The sequence below is a fragment of the Schistocerca piceifrons genome, chromosome X (assembly GCF_021461385.2).
Source record: "Schistocerca piceifrons isolate TAMUIC-IGC-003096 chromosome X, iqSchPice1.1, whole genome shotgun sequence".
Classification (NCBI taxonomy): domain Eukaryota; kingdom Metazoa; phylum Arthropoda; class Insecta; order Orthoptera; family Acrididae; genus Schistocerca; species Schistocerca piceifrons.
Genome location: NC_060149.1, coordinates 345663453 through 345688094, shown reverse-complemented (window position 1 = coordinate 345688094; position 24642 = coordinate 345663453). Strand labels below are relative to the sequence as shown.

Sequence of the window (24642 nt, the reverse complement as noted above, 5' to 3'; positions counted from 1 at the left end):
GTATTTTATCACATGACAGTGCCTCCCCCCTTTAACTTTCCTGCTATTTTCCCAGCCAGTTTACCCTTCCCCTTCCTGTTGAGGTGAAGGCCATGCCTATTATAATCCCACCTATTGAGAGAATCAACAGGAACCACACCAATGTGTGGCCCTGCACCCGACATAAGCAGCCGTACCAACTCCAAATTAACTTTCTTGACAGAAGAGTTCAAATGGCGTCGGTCATGGCACCCAAGAACAGATATGAACTCAACACTAGTATGCTTCGATGCTGATGCAACCTTTGCCAGGTCACACTCTATACTGTAACCAGGATCTCGGTCAATACTATTACCTGCCCCACCCACTATAACCATGGTGTCTTCCTTAGTGAAATCTTTGCAAAGTGATCCTAAATCCTCTGTCACCTGCTCCAGACCAGCACTAGGTTTAAAAAAACTGGTGACCTGGTATTCTGACCCTAGTTCATCCTTCAAAAGTTGGCCAACACCTCTTCCATGGGAACTACCTAACAACAACCCTTTCTTTCTCTTTACTGATTTCCCTACATTGTTACTTTTCAATTTGCTGCTGAAAGTTTGTTATGCCCTGTTTACACCTGCAACTGCTTGAGGCTAACCAGCTTCTAACTGAAGCAACAGGTCAAATCTATTTTCCACATCCACCACGAAGCTGTCAGACAAAGTTCTAGGCCTGTCCCTCCTGTTACCTGTTGCCACTTCCCACCTCTCTTTACCCTTCTCCCTCCTTAACCGGTCAAGGTCTCCCCTGGCCTTGTCTAACTCAGTCTGAAGGGCGGCAATTTTCCCCTCCTGTTCTAGTATCTTCCTATCTCTACTACAAATCCTAAAAAACCACTGATGAGTCTCATTTACTTCCTCTATTCCCACGACACTGCAGTCGCCCACATGGAAAAAACTACAGCACCCATCACACCACAGCCCCGACCTAACAATTCTATGGCAAGTCAAGCACTTTTCACTCATGATAAACGTAATAGATTATTAAGAATAAGTCAGTTAAATTACAGATAAATACGAAAATATGGTTCCACAAATTTTGCCTATATGTAACTGTGTGTAAACAAAAACAATTGCAAAGTTTCTGAATTAACAACTTAAACTTTACGCTACTTTCCAGGAATGCTACTAAAATAATGAAGAAGTACGCTACAGTTAAATTGCTGGAGAGAGAGCAAAGAACGACTAAACAAAATTCTATAGATTTGCTGTGGCAAAATGTAAACAGAAAATATGACTGTATAATCTTTTCACATTTTCTGCTATATTACGCAAAGAAAAATGAAACCTTTAATGGTACACTTGAAAGGCACACTAATGCACCTATTCACCAAGTAATCAGCAGTGAACTATATGTTTTATAATCTAAAACGACTTATCTTTACGAGAACACCAAAACTCGTGCTAGTCACCTGGCTGCAGAGCTGTCTTGGATATCATGCAGGGCATGCCACAATGTTCTGTGTTTCGACCTTTAATCTTCATAATACACAGGATGATTCAGCTGCCCCTACCAATATCATTTTATGCAGACCACAATGTTATATCTGGCTCTCAGAAACCATGCATGAGATTTTCATATTCTCTCACTTACTACATGGAAACTGTTAGTCCTACAGAAAAAGAGCATCACCATTTTGTAGTAAATATAATGTAGTTAAATTTTGTATGAGTATATGTTTTCACTGGAGGCCAAGGTTTTCAAGTTATTCAAGAAAACTGTACAAAAGTGACATTCAAACACATTTCCACCCCCACACTCAGCCCTCACCAGTCGGGATTTCTGGTATGTTGTTCATGGCATTGTTCGTACTACTGCACAAAAATGCCCAACTAAATGAACTGTTCCCAGTATTTGACCTTTTTTGATCCCAGTTGTTTGGGATATTATGCCAACAGCACAGTTGACTATTTTGCTAACATTATTAACTTAAAAGTGTCAGTGAGGGTCATGAAAGGGAAACAGCTTTTGTAAATGTTATGCTAAAACTACTAGGGCATGTTTAAATGTAATGCCTCTCAATTTTTTATTCTTTTCTCAGTACTGGTTGAGGTATCACATGTCATGCAGATCACTCAGTCGACTTTCCCACTTCATGATTGTGGATGGGCAGGGCAGGGAACATAACTATGCTGGTGTGTGAGAAACAGCATACTGTAATCAAGTTCCAAATGTCAAGAGTTCCTCCATGCATGGAGCACCCTGCCCTTCACTGTGATAGTGCCAGACCATGTACGAGTGTTGTGACATTTGGAACAATGTGATACCTTGGGTTCATTGTCAGCAATAAATCTACATATGGTCCCGACTTGGCCCCATCCAATTTACATCTGTTTTCAAGACTTAAAGAAGATGTTTAAGCCCTTCACTTTGATAGCTATGAAGCTGTGCAACCACAGCTGAGATTGTGGCTCTATCAACAGTGTCAAACATTTGACATTGATAGTATCAATATGATTTGTCATTGGGAGAAATGGATTCAGTTCCCAGAGTGACTATGTTGAGAAATAAATATGTAGACATGAAGAATAAAGATGCAGAATGTCAATAAAGTTTGTTTGAATTAAATAGCTTGAAGAAGTTTCACATAAAAAATTTGGAGGCATTACTTTCCAGCATGCCATCATAATTACATTGACAGTTGGATTCAAACTTAGCAATTAAAAGCACAGTAGTTTCATATTCAGAATCCCTGGCAATTATGGTGATGTAATTGTTTATTTTATGCTGCTAAAATTCACAAAATTGTTGGTTAAAGTTTATACAAACATGAGTTTTATGATCTGTAAATGCTCAACTAAGCTGGTGGTGTAATAAGGCCAGTCACTGAACACCAAACATGGTCAAATGTGGGAAATAATTCATGCAGTCACAAATTTTCGTACAATTTTAGAAGGAAGTGCCGATAGCGACATATTATAAATCATAATTGGTGTGAGCGGAGTGTGGGAGTGGAGCTGGGTTTGAAAGTCACATTATTACATTTTTCTTGAACAACTCAAAAACTATGGGCTCTAGGGAAGGGATATCCTAGTACAGAATTTAGCTACATTAAGTTCCATGCAAAAAGGTTCTGTTCATTTTTTCTGTAGAAGTAGTATTTATATGTAGTGGGTGAGAGGATAGGAAAATCTTGCGTCTGGGTTTTGAAGGCCAGCTATGACGTTGCAGGTTGCATAAAGTGACACCAGTAGGGCACCTGAATCACCTGTATGTAAATGATGCTGATGTTTGGTTTATGGGGTGCTCAACTGGGCGGTCATCAACACCTGTACAAAGTCCCAAGTTTTACACAGTCCAATTTTTAACTCAGTCCAATCTAGCAGCTGTCACAGGTGATGATGACACGACAACGATGATGACGATGACGACGATGATGACACAAACACTCAGTCCCCAGCCAGAGAAAAACCCCAACCTGGCCGGGAATCAAACCCGTGACCCCTGATCTAGAGGCAGCAATGGTAGCCACTAGAACACGAGCTGCGGACCTGTATGTAAATGACTTGCCCAGCATTATGCTGTGTAAATCTGCACTCTCCTGTCCAAATGATAGCACTTTGTTACAGTTGGGAAAATACTTAGGAACATTAAAGCAGGAAAGAGTTATCTTCTCAGAGTAGCCAGTAAGTGGTTCCAAATCAATGAATTGAGTATTAACCATAAAATAAACTGTAAAGATCCTCTTCATCTTATGTATTAAATGTTATAGCAATGATCATGCTTCAGCTAAAGCTACTTGGTATCCATCTTAAGTCAAAAATAAGGTGGAAGAGACATCCTGATTACATCTTTACTAAGTTAGCACACGTGACATTTGTGAGATAAACTACAGTGTTGTGTCAATGACAGTGTCTTGCTCAATGGAAACTGTCTTCTTCCACACCCACTTGATATGTGCAATTTTATTTAGGGGAGAATTGCCCTGGAGCAAAAAAAAAAAAGTTCTCATTTGGCAAAAGGAGGCAATCAGATGCATCTGTTGAGTCAGAAATAATGAGTCTAAAATTAACAACACTTATATCCCTTTTGGTATTACGTTCTCTAATACGTACAAAAGGAAACCACACAGTAAGAAACCATCATTGATATAACACACATCTAAAACAGCAGACTGACATCACAGTTGCTAGACTTAAGAAACCTTGAGATAGTTATGAGTACATGGGAGTGATACTGTTTAACATGTCAGTACAGTCACAAAATGTTGCACCAAGTATGTTTAAAAGTGTCACACAGAAATAGCTTCGAGAAAAAGAATTTTTTATACAATAGAAGAGTTTAAAATGTGGCCAAAAATGATCTTAAGCACTAATTTAGTTTCTTTTATATTAAACTTATATATTTGAATTTATTGAATATATCATGTGCAGTATGATGGGCAGTTTTGTATCTTGCTAGACAATAATGATTTGAAGTATCTTTTACAGTACATATTTTATTTGTGTAATTGCATATGTAAGTGTGTATGTAGACAAAATACAACATTGATTGGATTTTTAATTCTTAAAGTGGATAATACATAAATCTAAACTGCAAATTACTGAAACATATTTTAATGACTAGAAAATTATGGGAACTCCACATACAAAATTCTTACACTGCAGTCCATTAATACTGCAACACTACAAAGGTGGGCAGCACACAGCAAATGTTAAATTTTAACGAAGTGTGTTACATGCTTGGATATACAAATTATTAGTGTTTCAACACATCTGCAGTAAGTAGGCAGGAGTAACACCAGCTACAATCTGTATGTAAGGAAAGATTAGGCAGTGGGTTTCTCATGCAGAAACCACATTTGATTGTTGTTTGTTTGTGAGAAGATCATAATTTTAAGCTTTGTGTAAGGAAAATAAACATTTTTAGGACATGTCAGAATTCAACAATGGCAACATCTTGCAGTTTAGCATTCCATGATACTACTGCATGAGACACTGTTTTCAAAGGTTCCACATGAATAGTACCAAGGAGGACAGACATTGTTTGACTGGCCTTGCAGGACTTTTACAACCATGTCATGTACCTGCATATTGACCATTGTTGCAGTTTCCCCTAAGGTGGCAGCAGAGGGAGATGCACCAACAATGGTGCACCAAATGACAACACCATATTTAGGAGTGATTCCAGGTCATCTTTTGGATAAGTCCCAGTTCCACATACATCGTCACATTGGACGTAGCCATTTGTGAAGGCTATGATGACAATGAATATTGCCAGATCACATTTGTCATCATTGTATGTACCCACCACCTGATGTGATGGTATTGAATGCCACTGTGTAAACAACACAGTCAACTCAGGCTTGCTCAGCCAGTAATTAGGACAACAGCCATTACATTTCTGACTTGTTAAGACTGGTGGCTGTGCCCTGTCTTTGAGATCTCTGTGACATTATTTTTCAAGAATGTAATGGAAGACTGCAAATAGCCTGTACTGTTCTGAATTCCTTGATAAAGTGGGTGTTCAGATGTTGTCTCGCCAACAAACTTTTGAGGTCTGTAAACCTCTGAAAACATCTAGGCATGAATTGCCAAGAGATTGGCATGCCATAACTCTCCAGTCACTACCACTGATGAAATATGGCATAAAGTTGAAACAAAGCAGAGTGAAGTACCAATATCTGTCATTCGAGCTCAGTTTCACTTGATGCCTAACCAGATTAGAGCCATAATTCCTGACAGAGATGGCAACTGTGTACTAATTTTTGCACGCTACATGCCCCAGATCAGCTACAAATTTAATAGTGTTCTTCTGACTATACTTTATGCACACAATAAATAAGTTTCAATATTTTCTGCCCTTCCTGGTATTATAATTTAATGGCCAGCACTGTATATATCCAAATGTACAATCAGTTAATACAGAATGACCATATTTATTGGTTGCTCAAGAAACCTCTAAAGCAGTTTCTTAATACGTTATTTGAGAAATAATGTTGTCACTATACTTTGCTTATTTCCAATTGCAGTGTGAGATTATATTGTTATTCCTAATTTAGGGCACCATTTTATGTAGTTCTTACTAAACTTTTAGCCCTATGCTGGAATTTAATCAAGTTGTGAAAGATTTTCTAATTTATAAACAATTTAGGGACAAAGTAAGCAGCCACCTTAGATTGTTTGCAGATGATTGTCATTTACTGTTTAGTAAAGACACCATCAGACCACAGTGAATTAGAAAATGATTTATACTAGATATTGGCATGTTGTGAAAAGTGAAAGTTGACTCTAAGCAATAACAAGTGTGAGGTCTTCCACATGAGTATCGGTACAAGGCATTAAACTTCAGTAACTCAATAAATAACAAAAATTTAAAGGGTTTAAATTCAACTGAATCCCTAAGGTTTAAAATTATGGGCTACTTAAACTGGAAACATCACATAGGAAACACCGTAGGGAATGTGAACCAAAGACTGTGTTTGAGGTCCTATTCACACAGAAGTGATGTGACACAGACATTTGGTGGGGATGTGGCATTGTTTGAAGCCACCTCTGTGTTAAGAAATGAAGCAATTCACGCAGAGCTAGTCCTCACCATGTCCTTTTGTGGGCATGAGTGGTGCACTCAAGCTACATGAAGCAGAGACTTTCAGGAGGCACACTGCTGTTTTCATTAATTTGATGTGTCAAATGTGAGATGATTTCAAGCTACATCCATCTCTGTACTTAGTTTCTCAGTAAAAATTTTTTTGCGTAAAATTAAATACCAATTTTGGAATTCACACATGTTCTCCACTATGCAACATTTCTCATTTCATTTTTGGGAAACTACTGATAAAAATTGTGATTCTTTCACACTGTACCATCTGATATAGCAGATGAACTCTCTTTTAGATAGTGGTTATAGTTATTTTGATATTTGAAAATTAAGTAAGTACTGTGCATATTTCGAAAACTTTGCAGTGCAAAGTGTAGTCATTGGCCAGTTAACATTTAGTACATTTCAGGTCCCTCATTGCTGAGAACAAAAGGAGCTAACATATTGAAATTGTTTCTTGCATTGGAAGTAGTCATATCTTTTTCCAGTCCTGAGTAAATAAGTGACATATTTTGCTGTGATGTACGAAGGCGATTTGAAAAGTTCTCGGAATGGAATAGAAAAAAAGTACTTACATCACTGAAACTTTTTTATTTTTCGATGTAGTCTCCTTGTAGATTAATGCACTTGGTCCATTGATGTTCCAGTGCCTTGATCCCATCTCGCATTGTCTTGATGGAAGATGACTTTCTTCCTTGTTAAACCTGGCAATTTTTCACGTGTATTTTGTTGCAATTTATTCAGGAGGTTAGCACAACATTCTCCAGTAATTGTTTGTCCAGTGGCGAGATAGTCTACAAACAGAATCCCCTTTGCATCCCAGAATACTGATGCCATGACCTTGCCCACCAAAGGAATTGTCTTCGCTTTCTTTGGTGGTGAAAAATCAGCATGTTCCCACTGCTTTGGCTGTTGTTTTGTCTCTGGAGTATAGTAGAAACACCCATGTTTCATCTGTGGTCATAACCTGGCACAAAAAAATCTTATTCGTTTCTCTTAAAATGAGACAAACATTGTTCTGATGCATTGATTCTCATGCGGTTTTGATCCAGCATCAAGAGTTATGGCATCCATCTTGGAGATAATTTTTTCATTTCTAATTCATCAGTTAAAATGTGATATACCCTTTCAGATGGCATTTGGCAAGTTTGAGTAATTTCATGCACTTTCAATTGGTGATCCTCCATGACCATTTTGTGCACTTTTGCAATGATTTCTGGAGTAGTGACATGCCTTGGCCAACCACTGTGCGGAGCATCATCTAAGCTCTCTCGACCAAATTTAAATTCATGTGTTCACTTGGCAACAGCTGAAGCAGAGCAGAATCCCCCAGTGTATTCTGGAAATCAGCATGAATGTCCTTTGATTTCATACCTTTCTTTACAAAGTAGTTAATCACTGCTCGAATCTCAATTTTTTTCTATCTTTGCAAATCACTATGTGGGAACAACAACAGAGCCATGTCACCATCACAGCTATCTTCCAAGAGCACTGATATGGCACATGTTTACAGGCAACAGTCCAATGAATATCACGTGAACAACTCATAGTGCTAGTGCTGACTTCTCGTGGTGATTCCGAGAACTTTTCAAACTACCCTTGTATATGGGTTTATGAAGTCATTTACAATCACATTTTAAGTTAACATTGCATTAAGAGTATAATACTGGGAGAATGCAATCAGTTTCTGAAGGAGATTGCATATAAACCACTCGTGCGAGTCATTCTGGAATATTGCTCAAGTATGTGGGACCTGTATCAGACAGAACTAATAGGGGATTTTGAATGTGTACAGAGAAGGGCAGCACAAATGATCATAGGTTTGTTTGAACCATGGGTGAGTGTCACAGTGATGCCAAAGAAACTGAACTGAAAGACTCCTGAAAATAAACTATCCCAAGAAAGTCTACTTACAAAGTTCCAAGAACCTGCTTTAAGTGATGACTCTAGGAATGTACTACAACATCCTACTTATCACTCACATGGGGATTGTGAAGACAAGGTTATATTAAGTACAGAACACACAGAGGCATTTATACAATCATTCTTCCCATGTTCCATACGTGAATGGGATGGGAAGAAACCCTAACAACTGGTACATTGGGACGTACCACCTGCCACGCACTTCACAGTGGTTTGTAGTGTATTGACATAGAAGAGTTAGTTTGGTTTTAAAAAAAAATAGATAGCTTATTGCAGACCCAGTGACATAGTTAGGTATATGCTGTATATATCAACTTTTATTTCCTGCTCTAACAGTTTCATTCACAAAACATTCAATAGCTATGCTTGTTCATATATTGTTGAACAAATGGCATGCATTCCAGCAAGCAATGAATGTGAAACAGGATTTTTTATTGATATAATGAAAGAATACTGTGTTGTGGATGTTTTATGCTTACCTATTAGCTTAGCAGTGCCTGTTTTATGTCCTATTTTGCCGTTCTTGATGCAGTCAGTATATATAAGGTAAAACACCATTTTCCATAATTTTTTGACAGTTGTTACACAATTACATACATTTTTTTAATAGTATTATTTTCCTGGTTGGACAATGTTGAATCTGTACAGTTGCAACATTGTGCTGCTGAAACTCTTATTGTGCTTTTTTTCCACAGTCACCTCATGTATGCAGTGCTGAAATGGTCAGTTTCTCAGGAGTGAAAAGAATTTTTATCTGGCAAAAAAGGCCATTATGCACATTGCTAGAGTAAGAAACCATGTATCACATAGGGAATACTTTATAAAGAGGTGAGAATACTGGAAATTGCATCCCTGTTTACTCTCAGTTCCTGGTGCATATCAAGAAGAAACAAGACAGCCATGAACTGCAGAAGTCTATACATTAGTATGACACATGTCAAAAGCAGATGTCTGCTGCTCATGATCTAGTGGCTAGTGTTGTTACCTCTGGACCACAGGGTCATGGGTTCGATTCCCAGCCAGGTTGGGGATTTTCTCTACTCCAGGACTGGATGTTTGTGTTGTTCTCATCATTTCTTTGTCATCATCATTGTCGTCATCATTTGTGACAGTGGCTACATTGGACTGTGAAACAAATTGGACTGTGAAAAAATTGGAACTTTGTGCAGTTGCTGATGACCGTGCAGTTGAGCACCCCACAAACCAAACATCATCATCATCATCATCAAAAGCAGTTTACTGACATTCCAGTTATTAGGCTTACGAACCCAAAATAGTTTTACATAAGAATACAGTTATTTGACATGTTACCTACATGAATGTCTTCTCGAACATTCTGGAAAGTTGACCTGATCAAAAAGCCTTCTAGCCTATATAATAGAGGAATTTAAAATATTTAATAAAAATGAGAGGAATTTAAAATATTTAATGAAAATGATCAAAATCTCGTAAAATTGTTGTATGATCTGACCACTATATCCTATTATTTGAGCTTATCTTGAAGTGTTTATTGTCTTTATACTGTTATGCTTTCTTCTCATAAAACATTTATACTTATTTATTAACCTGTATCAAGCATACCTAAATATATGTTAAAACGTTTTTCTCAATACATAAGTGGAGTGGAAAGAAACCTTGATAACCCTAATACTGTTTCTCCTTTCTCCTTTCATCATTCTGCATGGTACATTTATATTTAATGATTATTACATGTATCTAGTATAATCCATGCATATTCCTATAACATGTTCAAAATGTATGATTTATTATGCAGCTATACATTGTATGTTAAAGGACAACATGAGTTACATGGAAAATGCTTAAAGATGGATCAATAAATCAGTCAAAAAACTCTCATTTTTCTGTGTTACTTATTGCAGACTGGTTGCAATCTTATCTTCAGGAAAGAAAACAGAAAGTAATTTTAAACAGCTCAGATGAGTCAAGGGATACCTCTGCTCAGTCTGAATGGACTTCTATTAGTTGTGGTGTGCCTAAAGGCTCAATTCTGGGGCCACTGTTGTTTTTGATGTTTATAAATGATTTACCATTGTGTGCAAGCCTGCCTTGCAAATTTACTCTTTTTGCTGACGATACCACCATCTTCATGAGTGGAAAATCATATGTTAATTTTGAGGAGTCAGTTAACAACATACCCTCTGAAGTGATTAACTGGTTCAGTGTTAATGGTCTCTCTCTAAACTCAAGTAAGTCAAATTTTATCCAGTTCCATACAAAAACAAAAAAAGTGAGAGAAATAAATGTAACATGTGGAAATCAACCAATAGAAAGAATGGATGTGTCTAAATTTCTTGGAGTACATATTGATAGCAAAATGAACTGGTCATTCCGTACAACAGACCCTAAAAAAATTGAGCTTGGCTATGTATGCTATCAGAATGATGTCTTCCATTGGAGATTTAACCACTATGAAGTCCGCATACTATGGGTATTTTCACTCCATTATGTGTTACGGAATTATCTTCTGGGGAAATTTAGCTTTGGTGAAGAAAATTTTTGTGGCCCAGAAAAGGGCTATTAGAATTATGTACAGAGTACCCCCTAGGACATCATGCCGTAACCTTTTCAAAAACTTGCAAATAATGCCCACTGTATCCCAGTACATATATTCCTTAGTTTAGTATTGATATCACACGAAATGTGTAGCCATACTCAATTATTTTGAAGGAGCCTATGTGTAACCCTTTGTCTACTGCACTAAGGTCCCTGAAATCCTCTTGGTTGCATGTTGCAGACAAGGAATATTAGCTTTGCCAGTGACTTGAGTCCACTTATCTGGGTGGAAGGAACTTTTGTTCGTCTCCACAAGGGCAATAGCTCTGTCACATGGTGGGGAAACTATGCCCTTAATGAGGACTTTCCAGTAGAGAGCAGTGAAATATGTATGAATGATCAGATTTTGGAAAAGTGCCCTAATATTTTGAACATCCCTCACAAAATCTGCAATATTTAGGCATACGTTCCAACAAAAATCATATGAAAAATAGGAATTATGATCACAACATTCCTGTTTCATTACTTTTCTGTGGATGATGTAATCCACTTTGTCTGACACAACACAGAGACGCTTTTGAGACATTATGTAAAAATTCTGGAAATGGCTAGACAGCCTACACATGACTTCTTTCATTATGTTGAATGTTCCCATGTTTCTTCCCTTTTTTCAGCCATAATGGATGTACCCAATATCTTTGCTGCTGAACATTTATAAGTTGCAAAAGGTCCAGTGAATCACTATCTTCATCAGATGAAGATGACATATTCCAATCCGTTTGTAGCATGGTCATCCTGCATCTCTCTGACAGCACCTCTTCAGTGTGCATTGCTCATGTCCCACCCATACCACATTCCTACCACACCATTTCTGTGTCAATTGATCTTAAGCATTGCATGCTGAAGTGCTGCTGTCAAGGAAATTGAGGACATTTGTGCTGTAAATAGTATCAGAGTATGGCATCTTCATCAGTCAGAGATAAGTGATGCAGTGGATCTTTTGCAATTGTAAATGTTCCGCAGCATGTAAGATATTGGGTGCATCTATTATGATTGAAAAAGGGAGGAAATATGGAATAGATATAGTCGACATAATGAAAGAACTATGCATCCTGAGCATTTCCAGAATTTTTAAAGAATGTCTCAAAAGTGTTTCTACTTTTTGTTAGACAAAGTGAAGGACAGTAGTCAAAGAAAAGCAACAAAATGGAGGCAGCCTATTTGTCCTGAAGAGAGATTACAGTATTAATAACCCTGAGGTATGTTGACTAGAAAAAAATCTGTTTGTCAAGGAAACATTTGTTAAAATGTTTTCTAACAGAAAGAATGAGGAATCATTATTCATCAGTATACAAGTGAAATAAAAAATAGAAGAAATGCAATTTCATTGCTTTGCAGGTACTATGTTACTGGACGGTAACTCAGATTGTATTCATTCCATATTCTGAAAGGCCATTCCACAGTTCAATCAATTTTATATGGAATATTACAGGTTTTATGCAAAACATACAGCCTGGAAATATGCCTACACCTTCTGTAGCCAAATTGGAAGGAATAACACATTGTGCCTATGCACTGTTGAACATGTCCAACAGTCTCTGATGTGCTGATGGCAAATGCTTAAGAATGAAGGTACCACTAAGCTTGGGCTCTGCCTTTTGTGAACTATAGTGAATTTTTTTTTAGTTGGGTTGTTAGGTATGTTTACCAGGCCCAACTCCATTACCAAGTAAAATGTACAAAGTTTCTTTTTATTTTGTGATAAATGAGGCATTCCCCTACATGCAAATGTAATGAAACATTCGTCATGGAATCAGTTGACGAACAAGCAAAGAATATTTTTAACAGCAAATTTTTCATTTGTGTGGCCATAGTAGCTTTATAATACTTGAGGGTGTTTTTGGTCTGTCATTGCAACTACAAAATCATGTAATGTTTTCACCAGAAGTATTTCACTTTATTGAGGTAAAGCATCGTCAGTGGTCTGTAATTAAGTTTTTTACATTTTGATTTGCTTTTTATATCAAAAAACAGTTCGTTAAGAATAGGCTGATTTGTACTTACAGTGATTTTTCAGCTGATTTCTTGCTTACATAGGGAAATGCGGACTGCTAGCACATTCATGTTTTTCTGTTTTTGACACTAATAATTTTTGTCTAATTTTTAGATGTTCTGAAGCCCTATGCATTTCTCACCACTAGGATTTTTAAAGTGTACCAGGCCACTATGATTTTTAAATGAAATGCAGGGATACATCAAGTGATAGAGCAGTCTGGGTCATTATGTAAGCATTTTTTCAAAAGAGGACCATGTAGTGATAGTGGGCGGGTTCGGCACTGATGGCAGACAACATTGCACGTTTCCCTGGTGTATGTCAGGAGTATGAATAGTTGGGGTTTCACTAGTTCTGGCCTACACCTAAACAGGACTGGAAAGGGAAGATTAGTACAGTTAATTCATGAAAGTGTAAGGGATGGATCTGGGCCACACATGGTCAAATACTTGTCAAGGGTAGGAGAAGTAAGTCTTTTTCTTTATAATAAATCCAGACAACAGGTTCCCCTGCCTGAAGAGTATCTCCAGCAGTTTAAAAAACTCTGGAACAATCAGTCACAAAGTAGTTCCTACCACATCAAATGATACAAATACTGCATGCCATAAAGAAAAAAGAAACAATTTGAAAGAGTAACATGGAATGTTACATAGACATAAGAATTGAAATCAATAAAAAATAAAATACAACAGTTTGAAATGAGCTCCATTCTTTGCACTCTGCAGTAGTTTGTCTCACTGAGCTCTGGTACAGACACACATAAATCCAATATATAGTATCACCATTGTATGAAAGGACAGACTCTTACTGTAAGACTACTTCATGCATTTGTTTCAGAAAAGCAACACAATTCAAAGCAATAAATGACCCTAGTATAGTGAATGAAGACAAACATTTAAAAAAATATATCAGCTGTTGAATTAACAGGGCTTAATATGACCAAGAAATTCATCATTTTCTGTGTGTATCCATCTCCCAGTCATAGTGTGGACACCTTTTTCCAATAAATTAACAGAAGTTCTAGATAAAATCTCAAGTACAAAATTCAACATAATTTTGTGTGGTGACATAAATATAAACACAAATATCATAAATGAAACTAGTAGCACCCTCATAAATATCTTTCACAGTTTTGGCAAGTCACTGTTGGTTACCAGTGCAATGAAGGTTACAACAGTGACCTCATCAGTAATTGACCATGTGGTCACAAATGTGGACAGGAAAAAGTGAGATGTAGCTGTAAAATATCTTAGACTATTAGAGTATTTGTCAAATAATTACAGAAAAATTGGGCATAGAAAAATTCCATAAACTGCAAGCTTACACAAGACATTTATCAGAAATCAAAATACAAGATTTTTCAAAAGAACTAGCTAACCAAAGCTGGTAGGAGGTGTATAGAGAAGCCAGTATAAATGTGAACTCCAAATTATCAATGTTATTTAAACTGAACTTTGAAAAGACATTTTCAAAAATTCCCCATTTAGTATCAATGTATCACAAAAGCAAATGGTTAGCAGTAGGTATAAAGAAGTCCTCCCCAACCCTTAAGTACTTTAACTCCATAAAAAAGAATTGTAATGAGGCAGAATTCTTAAATTACTATCATAGTTATGAAAGGATTGGTAGGAAGTTACTGATTGCTGCAAAAAAATTTTTTACTGACAAAGTAATTAAAAAATACAGAAAATAAAAGCAAAACAGTCTGGGATGCCATAACAAAAGAAACAGGGAGAAACAAACAAAAGCATGTTAACATACTGATAATGGAGGGTAGATAAAGCAATAAATAATCTGCACCACCTAGAAAACTATGAAAATGAGTTTTTTTCAATTATTGCAGAGAAGGTACAATAAAAATGCACAAAAACAAATATAACACATGTAAATAATCACGCAATCAGTACAATGATGTCACGAGCAACCACAGTATGTATACTGAAACAACGTATAATGTGTGTACAAGCTCCCTTAACAAACATAATAAATTAATCTTTTGCACCAGTACAATTTCCAGGGTATTTAAAACAGGGAAGAGTTGTACCTTTACTAAAGAAAGGTAATGCAGAAGACATATAGAAAATTACCAGCCAATTTCCCTGCTGTCACCATTCTCAATAATAGAATATATTATGAAATACAGATTCATGAATTACTTTTATAAATAAAATATTTTACGTGAAGCACAGTTTGAGTTCCGAAGTGATTAGAAGTGTGGAAAGTGCCAGAATAGAATTCAAAAAAGTGGTATTTGATGTCCTTGATAAAGATGAATGTGTCACAGGCATATTTTTAGATCTTTATAAGGCCTTTAATGCTGTTGACCATAAGATTCTACTAAGTAAGCTGGAAGCATTAGGAATAAAAGGTGTATCTAAGGACTGGTTCCGATCATACCTAGCAAATATACAAAGAGTAGGGGTTTGATATACCTTCAATAAGTCTAAACTTTTAGTAAAACACATATCAGAACCAAAACACATTAGTATACGATTTCATCGGGGTATCGTATTATGTCCAATGCTGATGCCGATGTACATCAATGACTTTACCAGTAGTATTACTCTTTGCTGATGACAGCATTATTATAGTTGTGGAGAAAACAAGATAACTCTTTGTAGACAAAGCAAATGGAATGCTCCAAGTAGTTTACAATTGGTCAATAAGCAATAAAATGACATTGAATAAAAAGACAACTGATGCCATAAATTTCAGACTGAACTGGAATGAACTGGAAAAATGGCACTTAAATGTAGATGACATCTCTGCAGACTTCTAACAAATGGAAAATTCCTAGGAATGAACATTGACTCACAGTCAAAGTGGTGTGTACACACAAAGATACTTGTAAACATAATGGCAGCAACATGTTATGCACTCAGTCCTGTCATCAGTACATAATAGCCAGTGTCTTTCAGTTACATACTATTCATATTTACACTCAGTTCTTAGCTATGGTATTCTTTTCTGTGGAACAAATGCACAAAATATGAACACAGTTTTCAAAATGTAGAAAAGAGTGATAAGAATAATAACTGAAAATATTAGTTGACCTCATTGTAAAGATCTGTTCAACAAACTAAGGATTTGAACAGCACAGTGTGAGTATATTTACTGATCAATTGTACACATTGAAAATAACATTGATAATTAGTGCACAAACAGCTCTGTCCATGACCATGGAACAAGATCCAGCCTGCACTTACATTCACTGAAAAAGAATAAACATAAAACTGAAAACACAATTTTCTGCCTAGGAATAAAACTGTACAATGAATTTCAAAATGAAATTAAAAAAAGTGCTGAAATAAACTTATTTAAAATGCAGTCTCTGTTAAACAACACATTCTATACACTGAAGGATTACTTAGACAACACAAACCACGGGATTCGTAAAAAATGTAACACAAACAAATAATAATAATAATGATGGTAAAACATTTGTCATTCTGCATAACACTTTCACACTATATTTTTCCCTTTTTTTTCCCTTCAGGAGAAACCTCCTACCAAAGCTATGCAATATATAATAAATACTAATACCTTATCCTCTTTATGAATGTGACATCTCACTCGTTATAGAGGGACAGTAACTCAGCTTTTCAGGATAGTGATTGGGAAGTTGCGCTACAATACACAAAATGGTCAGCAAATAGTGTGTGTAATGTTATGAAGCACTGTATGTATAGTGTATGTAATGTGTGCAGTGATTAGGAGTGAGAAATGGACGAAAATTATAGCATTGACCTTCTGCATTATTAAATAACTTCTTTGTAAAACAGTATTTAGTTTAGGGATAAACCAAATGAACCAACACTATTTTAAATAGCATTGAGGGGGTGGAAGCTCTGATCTTCATTCAGCCATTCTGATTAATGTTTTCTATAGTTTTGCTAAATTGCTTCAGGTAAATGTCAGGATGGTTCCTATTATAAGGCCATGGTTAGCTACCTTTCACATTCTTGTCATACTAGACCTTTAAGTATATAAATGTCCATATATGTGAATTACTTTAATTTTGTTGTTCTTAATCTCTAATACCAAGATATGCCCCATATCCTTGTAAAAAACTCCATGGATGAAGAAAAGTACTACTACTGTTGCTGCTGCTGCTACTACTACTACTACTACTACTACTACTACCACTACCACTACCACCACAATAGGAAACCAAATAACCACTTAAATGCAACCACATGAGACAACTCCACAGTATATGAGAGTATCTCCACACATACTTCATAGAATGCCCTCCCATTCCATTTCAGGATAGATGTTGCAATCAGAGTATGATGCTTCATTTCATTTAGTTCTCCAGCAATGTTCTCCCATGCTCTGCCTTGCATACTACAATTGCAATAGTTTGCATGATTATGATCATACAACTGAGAATACTTTTCTATATATTTCATTTTATTTTAACTCAAAATCGTCTCACATTTTGACACTTCAAATTTATGAAGACAGCAGCGTCACACTTGAAAATCTCCATCATGTCTCACTTCAACGTGCTGCTTGTGGCTACAAATTGACATAGTGCAGACCACAAAGTTGCACATTCCCACCATGCCACCTCTGTGCTCTGTTTCATTTGCTGGAATGGAGGTGGCTTGAAACAACACCACAACACTTCTGTGTGCATTGCAACTTGGAGATGCAACAGATCTATCAAAGAGGCTGCCTAACTGTGCTTGCCCATCCACTTCTGGAGTGTTGCTCCTCTATATGAAATCCTTAATAAATAGAATTGGTGGGTAGCACTGAAAAAGTTCAAAGAAGAGCAGCCAGTTTTGGATTATCATGAAATGGGGGAGTGTGTTTCACAAATTTGCCAAGTGAATTGTGATGACAATCCTTAAAACAAATACAGTTTTCATTGCAGTGGAATCATTTTCACCAAATTTCAGTCACCAACTTCCTCCTGCAAATGCTAAAATATTTTTTTGACTGCCACGTATGTAAAAGACATCAGATTTAAGCATTTAGGGAATCGTCAAAGTCAGTATTTTATACAGGTAACTGCAGATATGCAATATGTAAAAATAAAGCTATTTGTAAATTAATATAAGGTGAAAATGAAAACAGTGTACTTACTTTGCACAAACCAAACTGAAGCAAAATGAACCTCTGCTCTACAAGAGAGCAATATTATTTATGAATTTCACAGAAACTCTTAAAACTTGCAATAAGTGTGAATTGTATGTGGCTATTTACTGGAAAAAACTGAGTATTGTTTTAACACTGTGAAAGGATAGATGGCTACTCACCAAAACATGACATGTTGAGTTGCAGACAGGCATGACAAAAAGACTTGTTACATATAAGCTTTCATCCATAGTATTCCTTTGAAAGTAAAACACACATTCACACAAACTGGCACACCTCACATACACATGACTGCTCTCTATGGCTGCTCCAGATAGAATGCAACAGAAATACGTCAGACAGGAGCAGCAATCCGGAGTGGAGCAGGGAAGGGAGAGTGATGGCAGGGTATGGATGGGGGAACAGGAAACAACATTGCCTGGTGGCACATTGAGGGACTAGAGGTGGCAGGACATGGCTGCCAGGAACAACATCATGACATTGTGGAGAAGGGAGAGAGGTGGGAAAATGGCAAGCAGAAAGGAGAGGGTCAGAGGCAGAGAAAAGATCAATGGGTGTGCCAGCAAACAGCAGCACACAGTGAGGGTGAGTGGAGGCAGCGTGAAATGTGAGGGGCTGGCAGTACAGAGGGGGCAAAAACAACTGAGTGGCAGTTGGCAGTTGTGAGGACAGTAGGGTACCACAGGTTGAGGATGGGAGGATTTTAGAGCAAAGAGTGTGTTGTGAAAATTACTCCCATTTATACAACTTAGAAGAGCTGGTGGTGGAGGGGAGAATCCCTGTTGCCTGGGCTGTGAAGCAGCCATTGAAATCAGGCATGTTATGAATAGCTGCATATTGTACCACAGGGTGGTCCACTTTGCTCTTTGTCACAATTTGACATGAACATTCATTCTGATGGACAGCTGGTTGATAGTCATACCAATGTAAAAAGCTGAGCAATGGTTGCAGCAGAGCTAGTCTATGACTTGGTTGCTTTCACAGGTGGCCCAGCCTCTGATGAGGTAGGATATGCCTATGACAGGACTGGAATAGGAAACACTGGGTGGGTGGATTTGGCAGATCTTGCACCTGGGTGTTCCTCAGAGATATGATCCCTGTGGCAAGGAGTTGGGATGGGAGTGGTGCAAGGGTGGACTAAGATGTTGTGGAGGTTGTGTGGACAATGGAACACTACTTTAGGAGCGGGGGGAAGGTCTGGGATAGGAGTCCCTAATTTCAGACCATGACAATATATAATCATAGCAGTGACGAAGGTTGTGGTTCAGTTGTTCCAGCAGTCCAGGGTTGTCTTGTGTGATGAAGGGACACTCCAGATTGTTGCTCCCATTCAGTGTGTTTCTGCTGCATTCTGGCTGAAGCAATCATCATGTGTGTGTGTGTGTGTGTGTGTGTGTGTGTGGGGGGGGGGGGGGGGGGGGGGGGTGCGCCATGAGCACACTTGCTTGTGTGAATGTGTGTGCGTTTTTCTTTTCGTGAGGTTTTGGCTGTAGACTTATGTGTAACAGTCTTTTTGTCATGCCTTTCTCCGACTCAGTGTGTCATCTTCGTGGTGAGTAGCTCTCTATCCATTCATAATTGTTGATATTTCAACCTGGACTTTCCACCGTATGAATATTATTTTATTATTATATTTCACTTAACCAACATCTAATTTGAAACATGTTCACACTAAATTATTCTCATCACTTGTAAACTATCTCACTGTACCTGTTTATAGAAAAGACCAATTAACAAGTGAATAAAATCAAATCAGTGATATATTTGTTTTAATTTACTGTAGTGTTGCTGTAAAGTAAGTATTTGTAGTTGCATGAGTAGCTATTTTGTCACTGAAAATCACTATTGTATTCATGTTTTATATACTTATGCAGAACACACACTGTGTCATCTAACAGAACAATACAAATGAAAAATTACTTTTTATTAATGTAGCAACCTTGTTTTGTATATGCAGCTTACTAAAAAATGTAAAAGAAAATAAGACACTTGCCAAGCATTTCAAGTCTAGGGTAAGTTAAGCACTGATGTTAATAAGTACCACACATAATTTCTGCCCTTTTTATATATTCCTTGAGGTCAAATATTTGAGTGGATTGAAAACAAGACTCACTAGAAATTAAGCAATGTATTTTTGTCCAAATTTTCATAACAAAGCGAAGAATAGGATATGAACAAATGGGGTATTAAAGTGACCAGTGTGAGAGGTCTAGTTCTGCAAAAACATGTAATTGCTCAAAAGTAATCATGGTAATTAAGAAAAATTTAATTAATGATTTGAGGGAAAACTGAAATATTTCCACAACAGCTGCTGCTAGCTATGTAAATGAAGTGTCTAAAAATATTAAATTACTGGGTAAATTGAAATGTCTCTACTTTCTCTTAACCTATTTACTCTTCACAATAATAGAATACCAATCAATATTGAAATATATTGTATTTCATGCTTTCTGAACAGAACATGCAAAAAAAATTGGTAAAAGGAAAAATGTTTTGTGAAATGACGTATCTAAAATTAAGAAATAAGTTAGATCATGCAAACATTTGATTCACTTTTGAATTATGCTCAAAATCATGTACAGCAAATGAGGGGAGATTTAGAATTTAAAGATGAGTGTGTAAATTAGAGTCTTAGGATTTTAAAGGGTAGTAGAGGTAAATTGTCTGGTGGAATGTCACCCAGTGACCTCATACTTCACTAACATATGGGAATCTCATCTACTTACTGTAGATTATTTTGAGCATCATTTGAATGCACAGCAAATGTTTCTCTAATATATTTTTTCTTGGTTTTGGGCAAATCATTTAACCATTCTTTTTTTCAATTTTTTTTATTATAAGGGGTGATCAAAGAGTTTCCTTTTGAGGGCATTGCTGCAGCGTATATGCAATGTAGCACAACTCTGAAGTGGTTATTTAAGCACTTCAAGTAGGCAAGGGTGTAGTGTGGCATTCATGTCTTTCTGACATAGATGGTAAATGCAGAAATGTGAACTGAGCCAACATTAATACCAGTGTGTTGAAAAAGGGCCAGTATGGTGTTATTCTTTACAACACACAGTTACCAAATGGGTATCCTCAACCTGGTGCATTGGTGAGATGATTGCTTCAATGCTGATGGCAATTTTGCCTGGCTGGCATATTGATTATGGACTATATGGCTTTCTAATGGAAACTTTTTGATTACCCCTTGTATTTCCATATTCCTAAATTTTCTCCCCTATATTGAGATCCAAGGAAAATGATGGTGTTTTTGTAAGTAACTTATGTGCTAGATCTATTTTTATTCTTTTCATCTGTTTTGGAAAATTATGTAGCAGATTTATCACCTAACTGAGGAAATATGTAGCTCATCAGTTTTGTGGATGCTAAAAATGATCATTTCATTGTCTGCACAGATTCCTGAAAAAGGATTCTTTGTCCCGCTAGACTTTTGTACTCTTTACTTGTACTTTTGTGGATTACTTTATACAATTATGTTAAGAGAACAACATTTTAATCTTTTTCAGTTGATGTAACATTCATCATAGACATACTTATAAATTTCCGCACAACATATGTGAACAGCAATGAAGAGGTAGTATCTCATCCAGGGAAGATTGCAGTGCATTACCTGAAAGGCTGGTTTGTAATAGACTTGGTGGCTGCTATTCCTTTTGATCTTCTTCTTTTCAACTCAGACACTGATGAGGTAAACCCTTTTTCTGTGCTCTTTATTTGCTGCATGGTAAGATGTATGTATTAAAATAATTTCTGAATTAGTGACTCTGAGGGAGTGAGACAGTCTTGCAAACTATTCTTTCATTTCCAAGTATTTGTTACAGCTTCTCTTTGTTATTTTGTGGGCACTTTGATAAAGAATTTCATTAAAACAGTCCAAATAATTGCAGTTTAATGTCTGTAACTGATTTGGTTAAATCATAATCGTGCACGACAGGTAGTCGGTAACTAGCAATTCATATTGGTACATGTTCAGTAACCAAAACTACTTATGTATTTTACATTACAGTGATATGAACTGTTTTATTAAAAATGATCACTGTAATTTCATAAGAAATTATGTTTATAGTTGTTGCAGACATATATCAGTTTAATGAATTAAATGTTATGTGAGAAAACTGGCTACTTAAATCTGAATAACAGTGCCTTTAAGAAAAATTAATCTTACTTGAGATAGTGAACTGTGGTAGCAGAAATAAGCAGAACAATTTTTTTTAAATATATAATGAACCCTTCAGTCGTTTCACAGACCTGGAGGACATTATCTCCTACGTGTGCGCAATTGAATATCAGAGGAGTAAATAAGAGATACTACATAATGAAGCTGAATTTATATAAACATCCATTAAAATATCTTATAACTATCACTATCTTGCAATGATTTACTTATTTACTATTATTATCTGATATTTATTAACCATCTTCAGACATCATAAAGATAACAGAAGCTATTTATGCCTCATTTATTATTATTAAAGACTGATGCTCAAATCAGGAAAGTTCTCTATAACTGGTATTTATAACCACCTTAAACAAAGAGTCCACAATTATAGCCCAATGGACTGAAATTGCAAATATATTTTTCTTTTCTGTAGTAAGCTCATTACTTCCTCGTCTCTGTTATTAAGCTGCCTGAGCAAATGTTGGTTCTCTGGTCACAGTGTATGGTACTTTTACTGATGACTACACTGTCACTGTCCAATGGTTGTTACGTTGTGTAGCCTGTTGCAAGAGGTGTCATTTGTTCTGGAATCCATTGATTCCACTTTCTGTGGCTACTGTTGTTGAGACTGACGTAATAGCAAGCAGGAATACATTTTAGTGGGAGCAAATGTATTATTTCTTCCACCACAAGCAGAAAAAAACATTGTGTGTGTGTGTGTGTGTGTGTGTGTGTGTGTGTGTGTGTGTGTGTGTGTGTGTGTGTGTGTGTGGTCCCCATCATGCCTGAAAGGTATGTAGTTCTGGCAGACTTTGTTAAAGGTTCATGTTATCATGAATTGTCATATGTGCTATACATCTTTCTTTTGATTTTGATGATATAGCACTAGATTATAGTTCTTAAACATACATGTCTAAACATATGAGTTTCTTAATTCAGCGAAGAACAACTGGGATGTTAGCTATGTACTGCATCATGCACAAATGTGAGAGATTACATGGCTTTTACAACTACTCTGTTAATCTTTTTTTTTCAGCTTGCAAAAACAATATTTTTAACTCTTACATTCAAAAGTAAATTTCTTATTCTCTGGGCACCCTCTCATCCTGCAGTAAGCAGTGTGCAGTAACATACAAAAGTCATAGTACTGTTATGTCAAATTGGCATGATCAAGTGAGTAGGCTACACAATTCAATTACATGTAAATGCACCAATCTCATCTTTTTGTTTCTAACTAGTGAATGTACACAAAGAATTTTATACATTATTTTTGAAGGAGAATTTTATTTGTGGATACATGGATGAATATATTTTTCTGGAAATATCAGTTCCACAGCTACACTGTGTTGTTGGTATTTTACTCATTTATATTTCATTCTTTGTTAGGTTCCAGCTTGACAGCTTACAAGACTGAGTACTTCAGAAGGAGGCTGCAGTCCCAAAATTAATAAAATAGAAATAGTAAAGCTGGTGCAGCTGTGGAACTTAGATCAAAAAATGAACAGAGCTTCATAATGGCTTTCAGATAGAGAGATGTTCCATCAAATGTCAGGGACTGTGAAATTATCATGCATGGTTATTTTATGATCATATTCAGTCTTGTTCTACTTACATTATAGATTGCATTAAATGTGATCAATTATAAATTTGACCAACAAAGATGGCAAGCTACTTTAACTAATGCAGCATTATCTACTGTAGTAGCTATCATGTGTGAATGCAACAGAACATGAAGGTGTTCACAAACATCTATGTAGATTCAGCAGCTGATTCACAATATAACTGCATTGAATTGATTGTAAAAGACTACGTGAGACCATTACACCTGTTTGTGAAATGCACTATGCAGAGTGGTGCAGTCAAGCCATTTTGTACATGTTTGCAGTTTTATCTTAGGGGATTAATGACACTAGTTGATCTACCTTTACAGCTCAGTTCATAATGACTACTATGAATGGTTGTTTAGCTGCCATTTCTGACCTTTACTGGATTACATTCTTCCAAAATGGCTGGATGTTCCATGAGGAAACATGTATATATAAGAGTACAAATGTTCAAACTCAACTGTTTGTTCTGAATTATTTGAATCCCTAGCCTGCTCAAATCACTTGTATATTATGAACGAAACTTACAGGGCATTCTGGAAAGGTTCATTCATACTTTTGATGGTTCACTTAGAAGTGCTTGGGAGATGCTAGAAATCTATATATTTCCACATAGGTTTCTTCTAGATACAAATTTACAGTTGTTATTCAATGAAGTACAGGTATCCATATGTTCTGTCTTACAGTATTGGCCACATTTTTTAGTTCTATACTCAAAA

At 36.5% G+C, this 24642-nt stretch overlaps 1 protein-coding gene across 1 annotated transcript in view; it reads left to right on the top strand.

The window, feature by feature from the left end:
• LOC124721780 (potassium voltage-gated channel subfamily H member 2) overlaps window positions 1–24642 on the top strand; it is an 887059-nt gene that overhangs the window by 401846 nt on the left and 460571 nt on the right. Inside the window, exon 3 of the mRNA XM_047246894.1 lies at window positions 21667–21848. Coding sequence (XP_047102850.1) covers window positions 21667–21848 — 182 coding nt within the window. The remainder of the gene's footprint in view (window positions 1–21666; window positions 21849–24642) is intronic.